We start from the raw sequence: 21203 nt of genomic DNA, 5'->3' as shown, positions 1-21203 counted from the left end.
AGTTTGAATGGGAATGTGGAGTACTTTTTGACAGATTTACCCAAATATGTTATCCTAGAAGGGAGCTGTAGAGATCTTATAAGATGGTAAAATCCTTGCTGACGGACTTACTGCTGGGATGAATAAACAACAAAAAGGATAAAGGGGAAACACAGGTGATTGGTACACACTCATGCCAGTTGGGGTATATTTATAACATCATTAAAAAATATTGGCATGTATGCTCAAAGAAGTCTAATTTACTTTATTTTGTAATGGAATATATTTAAGACTTAAGATCCAAGTTCATTAATTACCTTTATCAAACATTAGACTCATCTGTTTACTTCTTGGAAAGGCAGTGGGATTGACCATGACCGCTTATGTTCATTTATTTCTTTGTATAATTGAAGCGACATCATCATTGAAAATGTGTTTCTTGGCACACTGAACATTTTATAAATCTTTTCTTTACAGTAACAACCACCGAAACGAGTTCTGGCACGTCTGGTAATTATTATAGTCTTTAATGGTATTCTTTTACTAAAATGTTGTCTTATTTGTAGCACATATTGTCTACAGTTGTGTAAATGTTTCTCTTTCTTTAAAAATCTTAACGGTAACTCCACTTTCTCCGCTTATGTTCATTTATTTCTTTGTATAATTGAAGCGACATCATCATTGAAAATGTGTTTCTTGGCACACTGAACATTTTATAAATCTTTTCTTTACAGTAACAACCACCGAAACGAGTTCTGGCACGTCTGGTAATTATTATAGTCTTTAATGGTATTCTTTTACTAAAATGTTGTCTTATTTGTAGCACATATTGTCTACAGTTGTGTAAATGTTTCTCTTTCTTTAAAAATCTTAACGGTAACTCCACTTTCTTGGGGGAAAAAAATGAAAAAAAAAAACGAAAACATAATATAGCGTATACAATTGCGACACAAGTTATATTGTAATTGAATGCGGCAGTCATTTTCTGAAAATGCAATGCAATATGGCTACCTGGAGGTGTTTTGTACACTGAATGTGTACAGAACTCCCCTCAGAAACATAATTTACTGCTTTTGTGATTGGATCACCAAATTTCCCAGAAATCTGCAATAAGATACAAGTCAGATTTCAGGCATCCAATGCAACAAAAATCTCAAATAGGAAATCACAGCTAAAGTGATGCAGGCCCAGCAGCTTTCTCATTAGAGCCCTGCAGGTGCACAGCTTAATGATAATTTTGAAACCACACCCATTAGACTCACTTTCCCACATGGATACAGACAAACACACAGGGATTTCTTCAGCATAACAAAAGGTAGAAATCTGCAACACAGTTTGTTAAAATCCTTGCAATGTACATAGATTACCCAGAGGGGAATGTTTTTTTTCTTAACAAAAGTGGAGTTATGCTTTAAACATGTAAACATGCAAATGTCACGTGTTATACATATAATATATGTTTTTTTTATACAGGGCACTGTAGCACATGGGGCAGTGGACACTTTCAAAGGATGACTGGTCAAACACATTATGCTAAAACCAATAATAAAGTAGCTTTAATCTATCACTGCGCTGAGGAAAACCCAGAATTTGTTATTCACTGTCAACGTGATTCTGGATCACTTGTAAACATAAATGCAAAGATAGACAGCAGTGAGATTGTAATCAATAGCAGTGGCATCTATGTTGACAACCACAAGTAAGTAAATAAGAGTCATAATTCTATAGACTACAGATTTTATGAATTGTGTGTCTCTTTGCATTAGGGAAATTACTGCTATGATATAGTAAATTAATCCTGCCACAAGAAGACCCCTAAGAAGGAATGACAGAGAAAATGCTATCACCTTGCTTTCTAGCTTAAGTTAAAGTGTTACTAAACACATTACTATGCTCTCAAAGTTTTCACATGTAGATATGGCAAAAAAATCAATCAAGGGTAGATTGCATATGAATCAATAGTATGTGGGGTGGAGCAAGTAGTAAATTCCTGAGCCAACCTGCAGATGTCACTGTTCCTATGCCTGAATCACAATTTGGGAGCTGCCCCACAAGCCTCTGCATTGTGTGTGTCACGTGAGGCGGCCCTGAGTGTAAATATTCAATCCATCTCCCGGCATACCACATTGTTTCATTAGCATGTGAATAGATAGCAGGGGAGGAGGGGAAGATCATGACTTAGAAGCAGTTGGAGCCACCCACAAAACTATCTTTTGACAGGTGCTGCAAATAAGTAAATATAGACTGTCTTTAGTATATAAATGACATTGCAACTATTGTGGTCTTGAAGCAAAACCTAAGATTAGTAACACAAGGTATACATGAGTAAAATAATCCTACCTCTGTTATCTATACTTAAAGATAGGCTAAAGCTGTCGGGAAGCATAAGGTTTATTAATACAAAAAGCATGTAGTGACTTACTCTTAGGTTAGTAAGGGCTGGTATGGTAGGTGAATAGGATCATCCATCTTCTTCTCCTGGATACCGTTGGGGAAAGGAGGGGTACGGGGTGCCGGTGGCGTATGGAGGCTGTTGTCAGGCAGACTGTCTGGTGGTGCTGCGGCAGTGGAGGACTCTCGGTGGGGCTCCACTTCCTACTTCCGGTCAGCCCGACTTCACTTCCGATGCGGCGGAGGGAAGATAGGCGTTACTAGCTTTCGGAGCATCCGTACTCCTTCATTAGGCGCCTAACACATTAATACATGCTTTTTGTATTAATAAACCTTATGCTTCACTAAGCCGGCGCTGCTTTATTTCTGCTTATACTCCTCAGAGCCTCTCCTTGATCCAGCTGGCAGCCGCTGTTCATGGGCCCCCTCCCCCCCCCCCTTCTACCTCATCTTTCAAAATATTTTTTTACCCATTTTTACTTTCTATCCTTTATGGTGTGCCACCCACCAACATCAGAGAGCGCCATGTAATCATTGACTAAAGCTGTTGGGAGAAAAAGGTAGAGTAAACTTGCACTTGTTGCAAAGATGGCTACTAAAAAATAGAGAGTGTGGCTAGGAATTAACGGTAAGCCATAATCATGACTGGATTTACATCACTGAAGCTTGTAGGCACAAAGCCTTTGGTAGCAAAAGCTACACCTGTCTGTTAGGATCACCAGTTTTATACAGAAGATTTACTCGTTCTAATGTGGCTTAGAATGCAGATGTTAAATAAGGATGAGCTGAACTGCCTTTGGTTTGGTTTGAGCAGGGTTTGGCGAACGTCAAAGGTGTTTGGATGTCAAACCTGAATCCTGTTGAAATCTATTGAAGCCAAATCTGTCAAATCAAAAATGCCAATGTTCTGAACTAATAGGCAAAAAAAAAAAAATCATGGGGATGGGCACTGCCCTTGTGAACATGTACAAATGCAAAAAAAAAATGTTTTTTAATACTATTTGATCGGGAGCATTGATTTTTTTTTTTTTTTAAGGCACTTGCATTTACAAAATAAATAAAAAGAGTAATGGATGGGATTTTAATGGCATGTCCTTCGAAGCTGTTCATTCGAAGGAATTGCATGAGGACTCGAGGACATACAATGCGATTAGAGGAGAAGCGTTTTAACCTCAGGCAACGAGGAGGGTTCTTTACTGTTAGGGCTACAAGATTGTGGAATTGTCTACCACAAGAGGTGGTTTCTGCGGGTAGTATGGTGACTTTCAAAAGACTCTTAGACTTACATCTCAAGGATCAGGAGATTAAGGGCTATGTTAGATGATTACAGTCACACACACCTACACAGGTTGAACTGGATGGACTGTTGTCTTTATTCAACCTCACCTACTATGTAACTATGTAAGAAATTACAACCATAAAAAATGAAAACGTTTATTGTACATTGTAGAAAAAAAAAATACAAGGATTAAAAACATGAGAATCCCTCGTACATACATATATACCCAGTTTTATGTATACCCCAAAATGCCACATAAGGACAGAGTTTTGCATTTCACTCTGACATGTTTCAACTATTGTCTTTTTAAGGGGTGATACAATGAGGGTAAGTTCTACAAGAGACCAATATATTAATAGAATTATATAGCACATGAATGACAAGTTTCATATAACCAATGATAATGAACAGAAACAAAGTATATGTGTATACATACAGCCTTCATAATGAAGACAGTGGAATCTGTAAACATTGTTTTGCAAATAGCATTGGTAGTGCAAACAAAGCAGTAAAGACATATATTTTGTTTTGCATTTTATTATACTAATATTTGTATTAATTAAAAAGCAATAATGACATTTGCTTTGTTTCACTATAGGATTAAAGTGCCTTATACAAATGGAAACCTTCATGTCCGCAATTGTGGCATGTATACACAAATCACTAGCCATCGAGGTATATTGACTATCACTTTTAAATTGCAAATTGGAATAAATGTAAGTACTCTTACCTAATTTGGTTTTGTTACACACTAGAAAATAGCGATTTTGCATTTATCACTCTTCCCTTTTCTGCATATTTAACAAACTCCTCCATAGAATATGTATCTAAAACAAATATTGGTTCATACTGCATAGCTCTTTTGTAGTCAAATATCTCTATTCTCTATTTATCTACAAATGAGATGAATAGGGTATTTTTTTTATATTTTTTGGGTGGGAGGACAGAAGAGCACAATGGCGACAGTAACAGCGGTAAAGGGACTTCCAAAACAAAATAAAGATCGTACTCCTGAAATACATATAGTGGACAAAAAGGGAAAGTTGTTATAATCAATGTTATCACTCATGGGATCCAAGAGCGAAAGCAGAGAGTAAAAGTACCTTTATTTACTCTCCTCCTGTATTGTATCATTGCACTTCTCATCCCCATTGTGTGGTCCTGCCACCCTGACCACCATGTTATCATCAGATTTGTCATCATTGGTAATGCTCCAAGGCTTTTCTCAGGTTTTTTTTTTTTACCTTTTCATCATCTAAGTCACTATGATCAGAACCTGAAACTGATTCACCTTGTTTAGATAATTAGGTAAATTTGCATATGTGGTTTTCAAGTTCACCTGATCTGAAAGGTATCATGCTTCACCATGACCACTATTACATATATGATGCATGCATAACCCTGCAGAATACTGAATATTTGGCTTAGCAGTGCCCTAGCTCCATGCCACAGTGTTTTAGTAAATCCCCCTCATTGTTTGCTCTTAAAAGAACAAATCATTTTGTGATATGCCAACCCTTATTTTCTGAATAGTACTATAAACTACTAAGTACTACTTACTACAGTACACAGAATTCTGGAAGTATTGCCAGCTCCTGAAATAAAGACAGCAAAAACAATAATTTAAAACTGTGGTATAAAACAATGTACTTGCGTGCTGATATGTTTAAAGAATAGTGATAGAGTAAAATTATAACCAGTGTCTCTAAGTATTATTTGGACCGCTCACACACACACCAAACCCCCTCTCATAAATGTATGTGTACTATATAACCAAAACTAAAAATGGATAGGAGCGCTGCACCATTTTTAGTTTTAAATATGAACATTGGTGTTAGTTTATCTGTCAGAAAAGTGCTACTAGCAGGACAATGAGCTTCTAGAGAAAATATCTGATCCTGAGACCAAAATAATTACATACTTTTTAAAATCACGCTTTAAATGTTGCCCCTGATAGTGCAACTTTTCCTACAATAAAAAGTAAACTTTTGGACCTTAAACAGCCAGGTATATATATATATATATATATATATATATATATATATATATATATATATATATATATTTATTTATTTATTTAAAACACACTTCTTTTTATCTCAGCTAGCCTCTTTTACTACAATTTTGAAATGAATTGTCAGATGGCAGTCATTTATTTTAACACCTTTTTTGCTTAATAGGTGCCATTTTTAAAAACACTATGGGGGCTTTTCAAAAAAAGAAACCAGTTTCCTCCTATTTCTCAACATGCAGCAGTGTTTACTTAAAGTAGAGGTTCAACCAAAACCTAACTAACTCTAAATCTACTTGCAGCCAAATTCTAAAACTAATCTATCTAGCCCTGTAAAGCAAAAGTGTCTCTACATACCTTTTTTGCAGCCGATCCGATCCCACACTAAGCTGTTAGCAGCGGCTTCTCTGTGTAGGCATGTGCAGGAGAGGCAGCTGACTACAGGAGCCCCATAGTAACTCTATGGGTGACGTCACTTCCCAGGCATTTCATAGCCATTGTCGGCTTTCTCCTGCACACAGTATCCGCCATTGGAGGCGGGACCAGATTGGCTTCAGAAAAGACATGTATAGCAATTTTTGCTTTACAGGGTTAGATAGATTTGTTTTAGAATGTGACTGCCAATAGATTTAAAGTTAGTTTTTGGCTGAACTTCTACTTCAACACTGATCCTATATTTTACAAAACATTCATAACACTTTTTAAAAGAAGAAGAGTTTGATCACTTTGACCGGTCATGTGGCCAGGCTTTCTTCCTCCACTCCTCCAAGCATTTGTTTCCAATCCATTAAAATAAAGGGGGCTTCACTTGCTTTGGGAACACGATACTTTATAAAAAGCGCTGGTGTATTTTTTATGGATACAGTATGGCTCTAGTAAGATTATACTGCTGCTTCATAAATTGGCATTTATGTTTAGGGGAAATGGTAAGCTCTTCGGCCAAACACCGAAATAGCTTTTATGAAACAAAACTGTATTTTTTTTTTTTTTTTTTAAATAAGTGCCACTTGTATTATGCTGTTTTCAGAAAGAGATTACCATCTCTTGCACATAAAACAGCAAGGTTTTTTGTCAAAGCACTCCTATATTTTTTTTGAATAGCAGTCTTTTCAGTACACTATGTATTGTAAACAGGTGTCATCTTCTTAGACAAATGAGAAATATATATATTTAAAACAAGCCTTCATTTGCCCTATAATTGGTAACATTGCTCCACAGAGTTTTGTAAGAAATTGTTACCTTCTCGAATTTAAACAGTATTTTGTGAAAAAAAAAATAATTCTAATTTTTCATAATCTTCTTGAACAGAGGATTTCAGCAACACCACGCTTGTCCCAAAACTTCAGCTATTATTTTTCTAACATAATGATTCAGAGCCATTTAATTAGCACTACTATAGAAATATTTTGTCGTAGCACTTGCTAGAAATATAGTATTTTGAAAAATGATCTCTGCATTTCACGAAATAATGAGAAGTTCACTCAGCCTGACTGACTCATTTAATACACTATTTAACTTGTAAATACGTGCAAAAGCCTGCCTATAGGTGTGACTATAGCAGCTACATTTTTATGTGAAAATTATTTAGTACGGTATATACCCCTGCCTACCCAGTGGCATATCTATAGCCATAGCAATCCACCTCTTAGCTATAAGCTGACACGACAGCTGAGATTTCCTGCAAAAAATGCACAGTTTAAAGTTAGTATTAGAGCTATAGGGTGATTGTTATTGTTGGTCCTGCTACTACTATTTCACGATGATTAGAACTTACTTGCTGTGGCGATGAAAGGGTAAAAGGGCTGTAGAATTTTCACCAAAGCCCTGAGATCTAATACCCTTAAACATGTAATCTGATCTTAACAAAAGACTGGTGATCTAAGGAGAACAGAAGAGTTATCTGAAAAATGGAGGATAGAAGTTAATTTCCTACACTGCTGCCCCACTCTTTCCTTGCAACCTATTGTCCATAGCAGTGCATTGACTGAATTAACAGCTCTCTTGTTACCTGTCCATGATATAGGCATATTTTTGTTGAGATTGGTGACCATACCATTTTTTTCTATAGAGCTGATTAACAGTACAACCAGCCTCCCCATTCATGCCATTTTTGTGCATATGTGCAATTGTGAGCAAACACAACAAAAAGTGCCTCTCCACATGCCACCATGTGCCTCACTCATCAGATAATTATATCCCTTTAATTACTGAGAAGGTCCAACAGCGCTGTGGGATCTCCTTCAAACCAGCACCTTCTCCTTTGGCCCCCTCAATCCACTTCTCTAACCACCCCTCCTTTTAGCTCCAGTGAACCACATGGCCATCTTGGAAACCAGGAAGTGTTTGGTCAACAGTAAGAAAGGCAACCCTATAGTAGTTTTATGTGAGTGCATATAGTGAAGTGTGCTGGAGATATTATATAAAAATGTTACATTATATGTGGATATTTCTGGCTTTTTATGGTACTTGATATCGCAGTCTGGAGTTCTGGGTGGTAGCTGACAACATTTAAAGCAGATTTGGAATTGTTTGGTTTTTTAAGTTGTTAATCATGAAGAATTAAATTACAATTGTATTTTTTTTAAATAAATAATGTATTGTTTATTGGTAGATACATATACAGAAGGATTATGAAACATGTGGAATTTGTGGAAATTCTAAAATTGTTTCAGGTAAGCATTATGTGCTGATGTTATTAATCCAATAAAATACTATTTTTTTAATTACGATGTGTCTTGCCCATTAAGGATAAAATAACAGGTTTTGTTTTAATTCCCACCACTCCCTACCTTTAATTTGCTCCTCCACTTTTCCTTTCACCCCCAGAAACCAAAGGAAACACCTGGAACTCCAGGTGCAGAGTAATTTGTGACCCATTCTATGTGACAGTGTTGGTTGATCACATGGGGAGTCCATAGCCCTATGTAATCTACAACTCCAGCAGCTCATAGTTTAAGGCTTACATTTTGCTCTTGGAAGCCTGATGGGGATGGGGGAAGGATAAGTTAAAAGTTTACAATGAAGATTATCTGTATTACAAATACATATATAATGCTGAGAAGATAGGGAAGGCAGAAATATTTTTTTTTTCACTTTTTAGCATTTGAAAATGTACTTACCTTTTACTTCTTTAACTTATGATAATTTAGTGTATTTTCAAATGCTATCTTTAATGACTACTTCAGAAATATGCTCATGCATACTGTAGTTGTTTGCCTGTGACTTTACTGGTACTAACAGGTTTAAAAAGTAAAATTCGTTTCTGCTTTTTCTTAGTATGCTTTCCAGCACAATCATATCTGTATTAAATATAAAATGGTTATTTCAAATGTATGTTTAAATGAATTCAACATATTATTACCTAGCTGAAGAGTGGCCACAGTTTGCCAGGGATTGCATGCTTTATGAAGGTGAGGAAGATGGTGAAGTTCAGTTTCTACCAGATAACATGAGTGGCAAAGGAAAAGAAGTGAGTATAAGTCTTTATTATTTAAATACTTTACAGGTTATAATTTTAGAGTTAACTGAATTATGGCCCTAGAATTATTGCTTTTACAACAGTGTTTTACGATGATACCTCACATGTGTCACACAATTTAAGTTTACATACACATGCTCACCCTAAGCTGAATGTTTGGATTGGGGTGGTTACTGAAGTGATAGGGGTGCTTTAAACATTTATTAATTTTTTATTTTGTTAATAAAATGTATTTTTTTTAAACTTTGTTTTTTTTTTTTCTTTAGTTACTTTTATTGTTAATACAAGGTGTAATAGTTAAGCAAGCACAATTTAACTGTACCCTACAGCAGCCAAGGTATGATAGCTGTGAATCTGGAACTGAGGTATTACATGGTGTCTATGGGTTCATTAGTCACAGGGAGAAAGGGGAGTTGCTGTTCGCCAATCACCTCTTGCTCTAACTGTAGAAGCAACTTTCCATGGTCCCGGGCTCTCTGGAGGATCGGGAGAGCCCAGGAACTTCCTTAACCGCTTGCCGACTGCGCACAGTATATTTACTGCGGCAGTCGGCCCCGGCCAGGCAGAGTGACGTAGGTCTACGTCGCTCGCCTGTCACTCCTTCCAGAGCCAATAGCGGGCGGGCGCGCGCCCGCCGAGGCGCGCGCCCGCCTCGGCTCGTTCACGGAGGAGTGCGGGAGTGTGACTGGCGGACCCGATGTCCGCCGGTCACACTACGATCGCCGCTACAGCGGGAGAAAGACAGAGCGGCTTGTGTAAACAAGCCACCTGTCAGTTCTCCCTGTGTAAAAGTGAAGATCAAACAGTTCTACTATGTAGAACTGTTGATCTTTGTTTTTACACTAGTAGACATGTCCCTACACAGTTAGAATCACGCCCCTAGGACACACTTAACCCCTCCCTGTCCAATACTGTTAACCCCTTCCCTGCCAGTGTCATTTTTGCAGTAACAGTGCATATATATAGCACTGATTACTGCAGTAATGTCACTGGTACCCCCAAAAGTGTCAAAAATGTCAGTCAAGGGTCCGATCTGTCCGCCGCAATGTCGCAGTACCGCAAAAAAAATCGCAGATCGCCGCCATTACTCGTTAAAAAAAAAAACACCAAAAATAACAAAAATCTTTCCCTTTGTTAGTAAACGCGATAACTTTTGCGCAAACCAATCAAAATACGCTTTTTGCGATTTTTTTTACCAAACATAGGTAGCGTAAAACAAATTGGCCGAAAATTTTAAAAAATTTTGATTTTTACATTTTTTTTTGGGGGAATTTCATATAAAAAAAAGTGAAAAATATTGTTGTTTTTGCAAAAATTACGCTCTTTTTTTGTTTATAGCGCGTGATCAAAAAATCGCACAGGTGATCAAATACCACCAAAAGAAAGCTCTGTTTGTGGGAAAAAAGGACGTGAAATTCGTTTAGGTACAGCGTCGCACGACCGCGCGATTGTCCGTTAAAGTCACGCAGTAAAAAATCGCAAAATAACCCCTGGTCTTTTAGCAGGAAAATCCTCCGGTGGTAAAGTGGTTAAACCCTTTGCTGGCTGTTAAAGTTGATACCAAGCTCATGGCTGGAGCAGCTGTGAGCTTGCTAATCCCTTGTTTACCATGCCATTTATAAACTTACCTTGCTTGACAAGGGTTCAATTTAGTGTTTTTGTATTTGGGCTTTTCTCCCTTTTATTGTGTGTGTTTGATCGTTGTATTTTTTTCACTTTCAATTTTTTATATGAATTTTATTGCTGTCAGTAACTCTCAAGACCGGAAGATTTGACCCCCTTCCTGACCAGGCCCTATTTTGTAAATCGGCACTGCATTAGTTTAACGGACATTTGCGCGATCGTGCGACGCTGTACCCAAATAAAATTGATGTCCTTTTTTTCTCACAAATAGAGCTTTCTTTTGGTGGTATTTGATCACCTGTGTGATTTTTAATTTTTGCGCTATAAACAAAAAAAGAGTGACAAGTTTGAAAAAAAAAAAAACAATATTTTTCACATTCTGCTATAAAACATTCCCAAAAAAAATGTAAAAATCAAATTTTTTTTACATTTTTTTTAAACATTGTTTTCTGCTTCATACTTTTGTTAAAAAAAAATCGCAATAAGCATATTTTGATTGGTTTGCGCAAAAGTTATCGCGTTTACTAACTACAGGAAAGATTTATGTAATTTTATTTATTTATTTATTTTTTTAACTAGTAATGGCGGCGATCTGTGATTTTTTTGCGAGACTGCGACATTGCGGCAGACAGATCGGACCCCTAACTGACATTTTTGACACTTTTGGGGGACCAGTGACATTACTACAGTAATCAGTGCTATAAATATGCCCTGTTACTGTAATAATAACACTGGCAGGGAAGGAGTTAACCTTATGGGTGATTAAAGGGTTAAATGTATGCCTCATGCTTACTGATGTGTGTGGGGGTGGGGTTCTGTGACACAGACAGAGATCACAGGTTCAGCAATGCTGAATCCTGTGATCTCTCCCTGTCTGTCACTGAGAAGACCTGCCTGCTTTGTTTACATAAGCAGGCGGGTCTTCTCACACTTTCCCCGACGATCGGGGAAGGGAGGCGCGATCGCCGCCTCTCCTCCTCTGGCCCGACTCCCACTGTGTCTAAACACAGCGGGAGCGAGCCTCCGGCGGCACGTGCGCCGCCGAGACTACTAGGAGTCCAGCGATGTAGGTCTACGTCGCTGGACCCAGGGGAGCCAAACTGCCGCAGTAGGATTACTGTCGGCAGTCGGCAAGTGGTTAAAAAACACTAAAAACCACCTGAAGTTTGTTTTCCCTTTTGACCCTATTGCATTTCAACAAAATCGTGTGCAAAAATTTCTCTGCAATGAATACTTAAACAAAATTAGCACTTAAATAAAAGAAAATGAGAGGAGAGAGTGAATTTCAGTTAGTGAACATGGTAAAATTTCATTTTGCATAAAATACACAATCAGGTGTAAGGAAAATAAAAACAATAATGTTTTGCTTGCACACAATTGGATGATTGATGTCAGCAGAGTTTTACCTCCTCAACTAAGCTCCGGGGAACATCCCCTTGCTATATGCAACTTTGCTTGCAAAGTGAACAGTCTATTTATCTTAGATTTTAGGAAATTACACATACTGTAGAATAGTTAGGTGGTGGACTAGGGATCTGTAAGACTCAACATGTTTCTCAGGTGAACTCCACTTCTTCAGGAGAGTAATTGAGGACAATTCTGAACTAGACAGAAACATGAGCATGGCAAATGCATTGATTTGTGTACTCAAGATACATTACTATATGCTACAAACACATACTTTGTATTACATACATTATAATTGCAAGTTCCAGGAGACACAGTGGCTAAAAATTGAACAAAAGACTATCTCATGTTTTTTTTTTTTTTTACCTGCTTCACAAATGCTTTTTTTAAGTAAATGTTTGCTATACCTAGCCAGGGGTCTTTACTTTACTCTCAATAGATTGGCCTGTCTCATAAAATCCTTAATCCTAGAGCAGCTACAACTTAATCTTAGGTATTGACTATAGGGCATGCTTTAAACTAGTGCCCTTCGGTGGGCACTACCGACATATAATAAAGAATTGCCTGAAGTGAGCTTCCTGTATAACATAGTGGCCACCACCCCATCCTCTTGAAAAAAACATTCAGCATCCAAAAAGGATACTTTTTCTGCACTATAGTTCATGGTGGATTTGAGTCTATGGACTGCATTTATGTTAGACCAACATTAAGACAGTCTTTGGTCAAATGAATGACATGTTTAGTGTTCACAAACAGATTATTGTATAATTTTTCATTTCGTTTTTTATAATTTTTTTTAAAATTGCATATGTGTAATTTAACTCAATTAATGAAAGTGGTAAACAGGAAATACTCATATGCTGTATTTCATATTTACCTGATAAAATAATAAAAATTTTTTTTTAGAACATTTTAATCCTGAATAAATAAAGAAAAGATATATATATTTATATATATATATATATATGAAATAAAAAATGTTACATGAAAAGGTTGTGAATTATGTGTTAACATCACAACAGGAACAGTTTACACATATTGAAAATTAAATCTTTTAATAATGCAATATACTTTTCTCTCATGATCAACCAAGTGGATTTATTGCACGGTGTAACAGATAATGGTAGTGTGCCAATTGCCATTTAATACATTCAGTAATTTTTTTTTGTTCTTAATTGTATGAGACTTATTGTATCTCTCATTCTTTTAAATATTTTAGTTTGTACTAGGGCCAATTTTTTACAGATGATTTTTGCAATATTTTTACATTTAATAAAACAATTTATGTGTTTTTCAGTACTGTGACAACATTTTTAAAGCTTACTTTCCTAATATGGATGAATTGCAATTAGCATGTGAAAATGACTTTGATTTATGTGACCATGAAGACGCACGATTCTGTACATGTTCAACATTAACTCAAGCAGCTAAAATGATTGGGAACGATGGTTGTTCAGAGGAAACAAGATTCTGGAGAGAAGATCTAAATGTTGTATGTGGTAGGTAATAAATGTGTATGTACATATAATGTGTATCTTTTGCCCAATCTGAAAATGATGCAATTATCTTTTTATCTATTTTTTTAACTTACCTAGCATACCTGTCTAATAATTTCAGGAATTATTGATTCCCAACTTTTAATTTTTCTGTATTGCATTTAGTTATTTTTGCAGCATCAAAAGACAATAGAAGTGAATAGGCCCATATTAAAATAAAAAGTCTCTCTAATTTTTAGTATATTAGCTTTTATGTCTACCTGGTGAGAATGTAGCATGCATCATCATCAGTCTGAAACTTATTAGCAAGTCCAATGATTGAAATGACATATGATGAGGTTAGGGGCTGCTAAAAGGAATCCATACCCCTTCTACTAGAAGATGATGATTTGATAGCTTTTGATTATTTGCAAAAAGATTACAACATTCTAAAGATGACATGGCTAGACAGATTTTTTTTTTTTTTTAGGGCAGGGAACAATTCCAGCATTGTTCATAGCAAAAGGACATTGTAGACTGTTAAATGTGTGACAATGAATATTTGAAAAAAAAAAAACATGCTTAATGACCTACATAAACAAAGTACCCCATATTAGTCACACAGATTTTCCAGCATGTTGTGAGGGACTGATTTTTCCAAAAAATTTTCAATTCTAAAATGTAGTTGGGAAGATAGAAAATAATTCTCAGATCTTACATTTAGTTTTATTGGCAAAATGTTTTGTATAATACATTTTTTACCTTGTGTCTGTAGGCACTCAAAATTGCTCAGAAACCCAGCTCTTCAGTGAATGTGCCCCAATGTTTCAGCCGACATGCTCAAATCCAAACCCTGTTCATGAGAAAGGAGTTATTGCTGGTTGCACCTGTCCAAATGGTAATATAACAATAATACATATTTAACATTATAGTACTAATATAAAGATAATGCTTACTAAAATATTGGATCTGTCTTGTCTCATGTGGAATCATTAGAATCAAACTATTTTGGAATTGTGATTTTTATTATTCTTTTCAAAATGAACAAATCTACATTCAAAGAATCACTAAACTCTCAGGTTGCCCATTTGCTTGTCTTTCAAGGTTGTTCGCCATTATTAACCAAAGCTTTCTTTTCATTGTTACTTGTCTAACAGAAAAGGAGTTGCAGCTACACCTAAAGAAAACTAAGAAACATAAGCACTTGACCTATATAGCATTAACCCCATTTCCAAGAAAAATGAATAACCACTTTACCACCGGAGGATTTTCCTGCTTTACGTCCAGACCACTTTTTGCAACTTGGCACTGTGTGACTTTAACTGACAATTGCGAGGTCATGCAACGCCGTACCCAAACTAAATTTACGCCTTTTTTTTCCCACAAACAGAGCTTTCTTTTGGTGGTATTTGATCACCTCTGTGCTTTTCGTTTTTTGCGATATCAATAAAAAAAGAGCGAAAATATTGCGAAAAAATTGACATTTTCTACTTTGACAGTTAAAAAAATATCCAATATATTCAATTTTCACATATATTTAGGCCAAAATGTATTTAGCTACATGTCTTTGACAAAAAAATTCTCAATGAGCGTATTTTTAACCGCTTTAAGACCGGAAGATTTTACCCCCTTCCTGACCAGGCCATATTTTGTGATTCGGCACTGCGTTACTTTAACAGACAATTGCGCTATTGTACGACACTGTACCCAAATTAATTTATGTCCTTTTATTCCCCACAAACAGAGCTTTCTTTTGGTGGTATTTGATCACCTGTGCGATTTTTACTTTTTGCGCTATAAACCAAAAAAGAGCGACAATTTTGAAAAAATAACAATATTTTTCAAATTTTTTTATATGAAATCCCCCCCCCCCCCAAAAAAATGTAAAAATTTAAATTTTTTAACATTTTAGGCCAATTTGTTTTCTGCTACATATTTTTGGTAAAAAAAAACGCAATAAGTGTATTTTGATTGGTTTGCGCAAAAGATATTGCAGCCACTAACTACGGGAAAGATTTATGTGATTTTTATTGTTTTTTTTAACTAGAAATGGCGGCAATCTGCATTTTTTTTTGCGGGACTGCGACATTGCGGCGGACAGATCGGACCCCTAACTGACATTTTTCACACTTTAGGGGGTACCAGTGACATTACTACAGTAATCAGTGCTATAAATATGCACTGTTACTGTAATAATGACACTGGCAGGGAAGGGGTTAACTTTATTGGTGATCAAGGGGTTAAATGTATGCCTGGTGCTTACTGACGTGTGTGGGGGGAGGGGATTGTGTGACACAGGTACAGATCACAGGTTCAGCTATGCTGAATCCTGTAATCTGTCCCTGCCTGTCACATAGGAGATCCGCCCGCTTTGTTTACACAAGCGGGTGGATTTCCTCACTCGATCCCCGACGATCGGGGAAGAGCGGCGGTGATCACCGCCTCTCCTCCCCTGGCCCGACTCCAGCTGTGTCCCCGCCGAGACGGGGAGGAGTCCAGCGACGTAGGTCTACGTCGCTGGACGATAACGAGCCACTTTGCCGCAGTACCAGCTCAGTGAGCGGTCGGCAAGTGGTTAAACATGGCATTGACTAGATCACTTTATCTTATTATCTTAGTTTCTCTTTTAACTGAAACAAATCCACAAATTGTGCGACTGATGTTGTACTTATATATCTTTTTAGAAAAGCATGAATAGCTACCATGAAATTATAAACAAATAGGCCTAACTTCAGTTATATGTACACTGTGTGAAGGTGTTTTAAGGTAGGGCATACATAAGTAAGGAAGAGGAAATCTAACTATAAAGATTTTTTATCATGACCTACGACAAGGAGCTAATTTTAAATAAATGTTGGAAATGCTCTGGACAAAATATTTTGCTACCAGATTGTTCCACCTACAAAGCCCCAGAGGTTGGGCATGAAAGGACAAGAACAGAATGGTTGCATGTACATGTAAAACTGGACAGAAGACAAAGACTAGTTGTGGACAGAGAAAAGAGAACAAGGGGGGGGGGGGGGGCTAAGTGGACTTTAAAGGTACCGTCATGGACAAACAGTATACATGAATACAGTAATTTGTAAAATATTAAAAGTTTATTAAACAAAACCACAATAATATAAAATTGTCCATAACATAGACATTATGAGCAACCAATTACACAATAGGTCGGTAATACAAGCATTATTTATATGATTGGTACATCAACTACAATGGATGGGGTAGATGTTGAAAATGCCCTAAACTTACCGCCACAGCCAGACATGAGAAGTAGCTGGAGTGCTCATACGCCTGACATGTTTCGCGTGTTGCCCTTCTTCAGGGGCAAGCAAAAAAGTATACAGTTGATATAACAGACAAATGGCTACATGTAAGAGAAAATCAATATCACAGTTAGACAAAGAAAAAAGATCATCATATCAGTTACTATGGCTTTAAGGACACGTCTGATACCCGCATGATACATCTCCCAGAGAGTAGACCTGGCTGCTTCCACATTGCTGGGCTTGCGGGCTGCTCTCGGATGAGGTGGGTTTGGCTCTACCTTGGGAGATGTATCATGCGGGTATCAGACGTGCCCTTAAAGCCATAGTAACTGATATGATGATGTTTTTTCTTTGTCTAACTGTGATATTGATTTTGTCCTTCTCTTACATGTAGCCATTTGTCTGCTATATCAACTGTATACTTTTTTGCTCGCTCCTGAAGAAGCGCAACACATGAAACATGTCGGGCGTATGAGCACTGCAGCTACTTCTCATATCTGGCTGTGGCATTCAGTTTAGGGCATTTTCAACATCTGCCCCATCTATTGTAGTTGATGTACCAATCATATGAATATTGCTGGTATTACCGACCTATTGTGTAATTGGTTGCTGATAATGTCTATGTTATGGACAATTTTATATTATTGTGGTTTTGTTTAATAAACTTTTGATATTTTACTAATTACTGTATTCATGTACTGTATACTATTTGTCCATGATGGTACCTTTAAAGTCCACTTAGAACCCCCCCCCCCCACTCCCCCTGTTCTTGTTTCTATATTCAAATATTGGGACGGTGGTACCTGTGCTGAATATCTCTATCTTGATCTGAGCTTTTCTAAAACTAGTTGTGGACAGAGTGTAAAGTTAGCAGAAATGTAAAACAGAGATGAATGCTGGAAACAATTATTTGTAATACTCTAATTAATGATTTGGTGGCTATTTAGAGTAATGTTGGCAGCTTTGCCTATGACACTAAATTACACCAATCAGCCATAACATTATGATGACCAACCTAATATTGAGAGCCCCTTTTGCTGCCAAAACCCTGACCTGTCATGGCATGCCCATCCCCAGACCCCTGAAGGTATATTGTGGCTATCTGGCACCAAGCTGTCAGTAGCAGATCCTTTAAAAGAGTTCAAGATTTAAAAAAAAAACAACTCACTTAGGCTGATGCAGTATTGGTCCAATAATGCATCTGTCCCCGTCGCCCGTCGCCTCTAAGACCAAAAACTGAGCGATCAAACACCCTGATTGCTCCATAATGAAACAAAAAAAGTCTGCTCCAGGTGAGTGAGTCTCTAGTTATTCCCCACACACACACTAGTCAGGTGATAGCCCAGCTCGCATGCTGTGTAAGTAACATATAGAAATTATTCAGAACGGCTGCACTTCCAAAGAGGGGACAAAGAGGTAGACACATTTCACGCAAATGTTAGTGCTTAGTTATTACCTATTGGAACTATTTACTACAATTACCTATATACAGTTTTAATGTGTCATTATTATGTTACAGGTGAATTTACTAATAAAAACAGTACTCAGCTGGTACCACAAAGAAAACTCTGCTGCAGTACACAGTACATACATTAAAATCTTATGTGAAGAGTTCGGTCCAGATCCACTGCCTTTCTTTCTGGCAGTGGATCTGGACTGAACTCTTCACACAAGATTTGAGTTTATGTACCGTGTACTGAAGCTGGGTTTTCTGTGTGATACCAGCTGAGTACTGTTTTTAATTCATTAACCACTTTACCACCAGAGGATTTTGCTGTCTTACGTCCAGGCCACTTTTTGCGATTCGGCACTGTGCGACTTTAACTGACAATTGCGCGATCGTGCGATGCCGTACCCAAACAAAATTTACGTTCTTTTTTTCCCACAAACAGAGCTTTCTTTTGGTGGTATTTGATCATCTGTGCGATTTTTAGTTGTTGCGCTATAAACAAAAAAAGAGCGTAACTTTTGAAAAAATAACAATATTTTTCACATTTTTTTATATGAAATTCCCCCCCCCCCAAAAAATGTAAAAATCAAAATTTTTTAAAATTTTTGGCCAATTTGTTTTCTGCTACCTATGTTTGGTAAAAAAAATCACAATAAGCGTATTTTGATTGGCTTGCGCAAAAGTATTACTAACTAAGGTAAAGATTTCTGTCATTTTTGGTGTTTTTTTTTTAAACGAGTAATAGTGGCGATCTGCGATTTTTTTTGCGGGACTGCGACATTGCGGCAGACAGATCAGACCCTTGACTGACATTTTTGACACTTTTGGGGGTACCAGTGACATTACTGCAGTAATCAGTGCTATATATATATGCACCATTACTGTAAAAATGACACTGGCAGGGAAGGGGTTAATTTTATTGGAGAGGGAGGGGTTAATGTATACCTGGTGCTTACTAACGTGTGTGGGGGAGGTGACTGAGTGACACAGGGACAGATAGCAGGTTCAGCTATGCTGAACCCTGCAATCTGACCCTGCCCGTCACTTAGAAGATCCGCCTGCTTGTGTTTACACAAGCGGGCGGATCTCCACACTCGATTCCGCGACGATCGATCGCCGCTGCTCCTCCCTTGGCCCGACTCCCGCTGTGACTGAATACAGTGGGAGCAAAAGGGGAGTGTCTGGCGACGTAGGTCTACATCGCCAGACGATAACGAACCACTTTGCCGCAGTAGAGCTCTAGTGAGCAGTCGGCAAGTTGTTAATTCACCTGTAACCTAATGATGACACATTAGAGCTGTATATAGGTGTAGCACTACCCCCGTAGGAGCTGCTGGTTTTGTTTTTGGGTCCACGTCCTGCCTATCAACCCTAAGAATTGGCTCAAACTCCCCCTGGGCACAACTGATATGAGACAGAATTGTGACACAAACTGGCCACTGAGGGATGCAATTCAACATATATCATCCCAATCAATAGCCTGTTACCTTTCACGGGCCGCAGTCCCTCAGAGTGATACAAATACAACACGCTGATTTTTGTACTTAAAGCGGAGTTCCGGGCACAGAATCGTTTTTTTTTTTTTCAATCTCCCCCTAACAATCACCCTTACACATCGATACATCCGCTAGTCCTGGTTAGAATGGTGAAATAATGAGTTTGCAAGAATAAAATCTTACTTTATATAATTTCTGATGTGCGGCGCCATCTTTGTTGTGGATTGCCGAGTCCGTTGTGGGGAAATGTCTTCCCTTCTTCCTGATTTCAGTGGGCGTAGGCCTGTGAGTCAAGAAATGAGAACAGTGGTCGGCCGCCCATGTGACTGCAAAGTGCATCATGGGAGCGCCGAGGAAGAGCTCCCAGGACGCATTGCGGCACGGAAGTGACGAGGAGAGCCGAGGCGCAGGAGGGAGGAAGTCCTTTGAAAGGTGAGTATACAAACCTCTGTAAACAGGTAAGTGAAAAAAAAAAAACTATGGGAATATCCAATTCTGACTCAGCGGAGGGTAAGGAATACAATGCAGTAATTATTAGAAATTGAATTTTGTGCCCGGAACTCCGCTTTAACCAAGAATAACTTTACTTGGTATAACAAAGAGCAAAACAGAATAAGATACAAGTTAACTCTGTGGGGCAATGCAAGGGTCAAATAAAATAAAAGAAATAAAGTTAGTGTCACAACAATAGATAATATAGGTAAGTCAGCAATACACCATATATTTATGCAGCTAAATGATTGCTCGCAAGCTTTCCCTTTATTGAGCTATACCTTACATATGTCTAGTCACTGTACCATATAGGTAAGGCTTATCTGATTCCCGCACACTCTTCCTTCTTCTGGTCAGAGTCTTCGCTAGCAACCGTTGGTACACAGGTTATTTGTAATCCAAAGGTATTGAGACAAGTGGTTATAACTTTTTGCCATATTCCTGAGTACTTATATACCTGCAACTCACTTATGGCGTATCTGTCAGCCTCCTGACATTTTATGTGCCTGTCTGTAACCACTCGGTCTTCTGGGAGGTAAACTAGGCCACAGAGTGTGTGGCACACTATTTAAAGAGTGGCTGACACTAACTGTGAAGTGTGGCTTATATTAGCTGTCTATAGCCACGCAGACTCCTGTGAGGTAGTTGTGAAGTGTTGCTGATACAAGCTGTTTCTAGCCACACAGATTCCTGTGAAGTAGTTGTGAAGCATGGCTGGTATTAGCTGTCTCTTAGTAACGCAGGCTCCTGTGAGGTACATTAGGCCACAGAGTGTGTGAGGCACTATTTAAAGTGGAAGTAAACCCAAGGATATAATAGTTTCAAAATACAGTTACATTCCCGGCATGCCGGA

The 21203-nt window shown here is 37.8% G+C and overlaps 1 protein-coding gene across 1 annotated transcript in view; it reads left to right on the top strand.

The window, feature by feature from the left end:
• MUC19 (mucin 19, oligomeric) overlaps positions 1 to 21203 on the top strand; it is a gene marked incomplete at both ends in the record, with an annotated part of 113916 nt that overhangs the window by 11360 nt on the left and 81353 nt on the right. The window contains 7 exons of the mRNA XM_082256303.1: positions 457 to 489; positions 1453 to 1678; positions 4248 to 4365; positions 8272 to 8332; positions 9026 to 9129; positions 13466 to 13667; positions 14419 to 14541. Of these exons, the coding sequence (XP_082112429.1) occupies positions 457 to 489; positions 1453 to 1678; positions 4248 to 4365; positions 8272 to 8332; positions 9026 to 9129; positions 13466 to 13667; positions 14419 to 14541 (867 nt within the window). The remainder of the gene's footprint in view (positions 1 to 456; positions 490 to 1452; positions 1679 to 4247; positions 4366 to 8271; positions 8333 to 9025; positions 9130 to 13465; positions 13668 to 14418; positions 14542 to 21203) is intronic.

The sequence above is a fragment of the Pelophylax lessonae genome (genome assembly GCF_965119305.1).
Source record: "Pelophylax lessonae genome assembly, chromosome: 4".
Lineage (NCBI taxonomy): Eukaryota > Metazoa > Chordata > Amphibia > Anura > Ranidae > Pelophylax > Pelophylax lessonae.
This window is presented reverse-complemented; position numbering and strand designations above follow the sequence as displayed.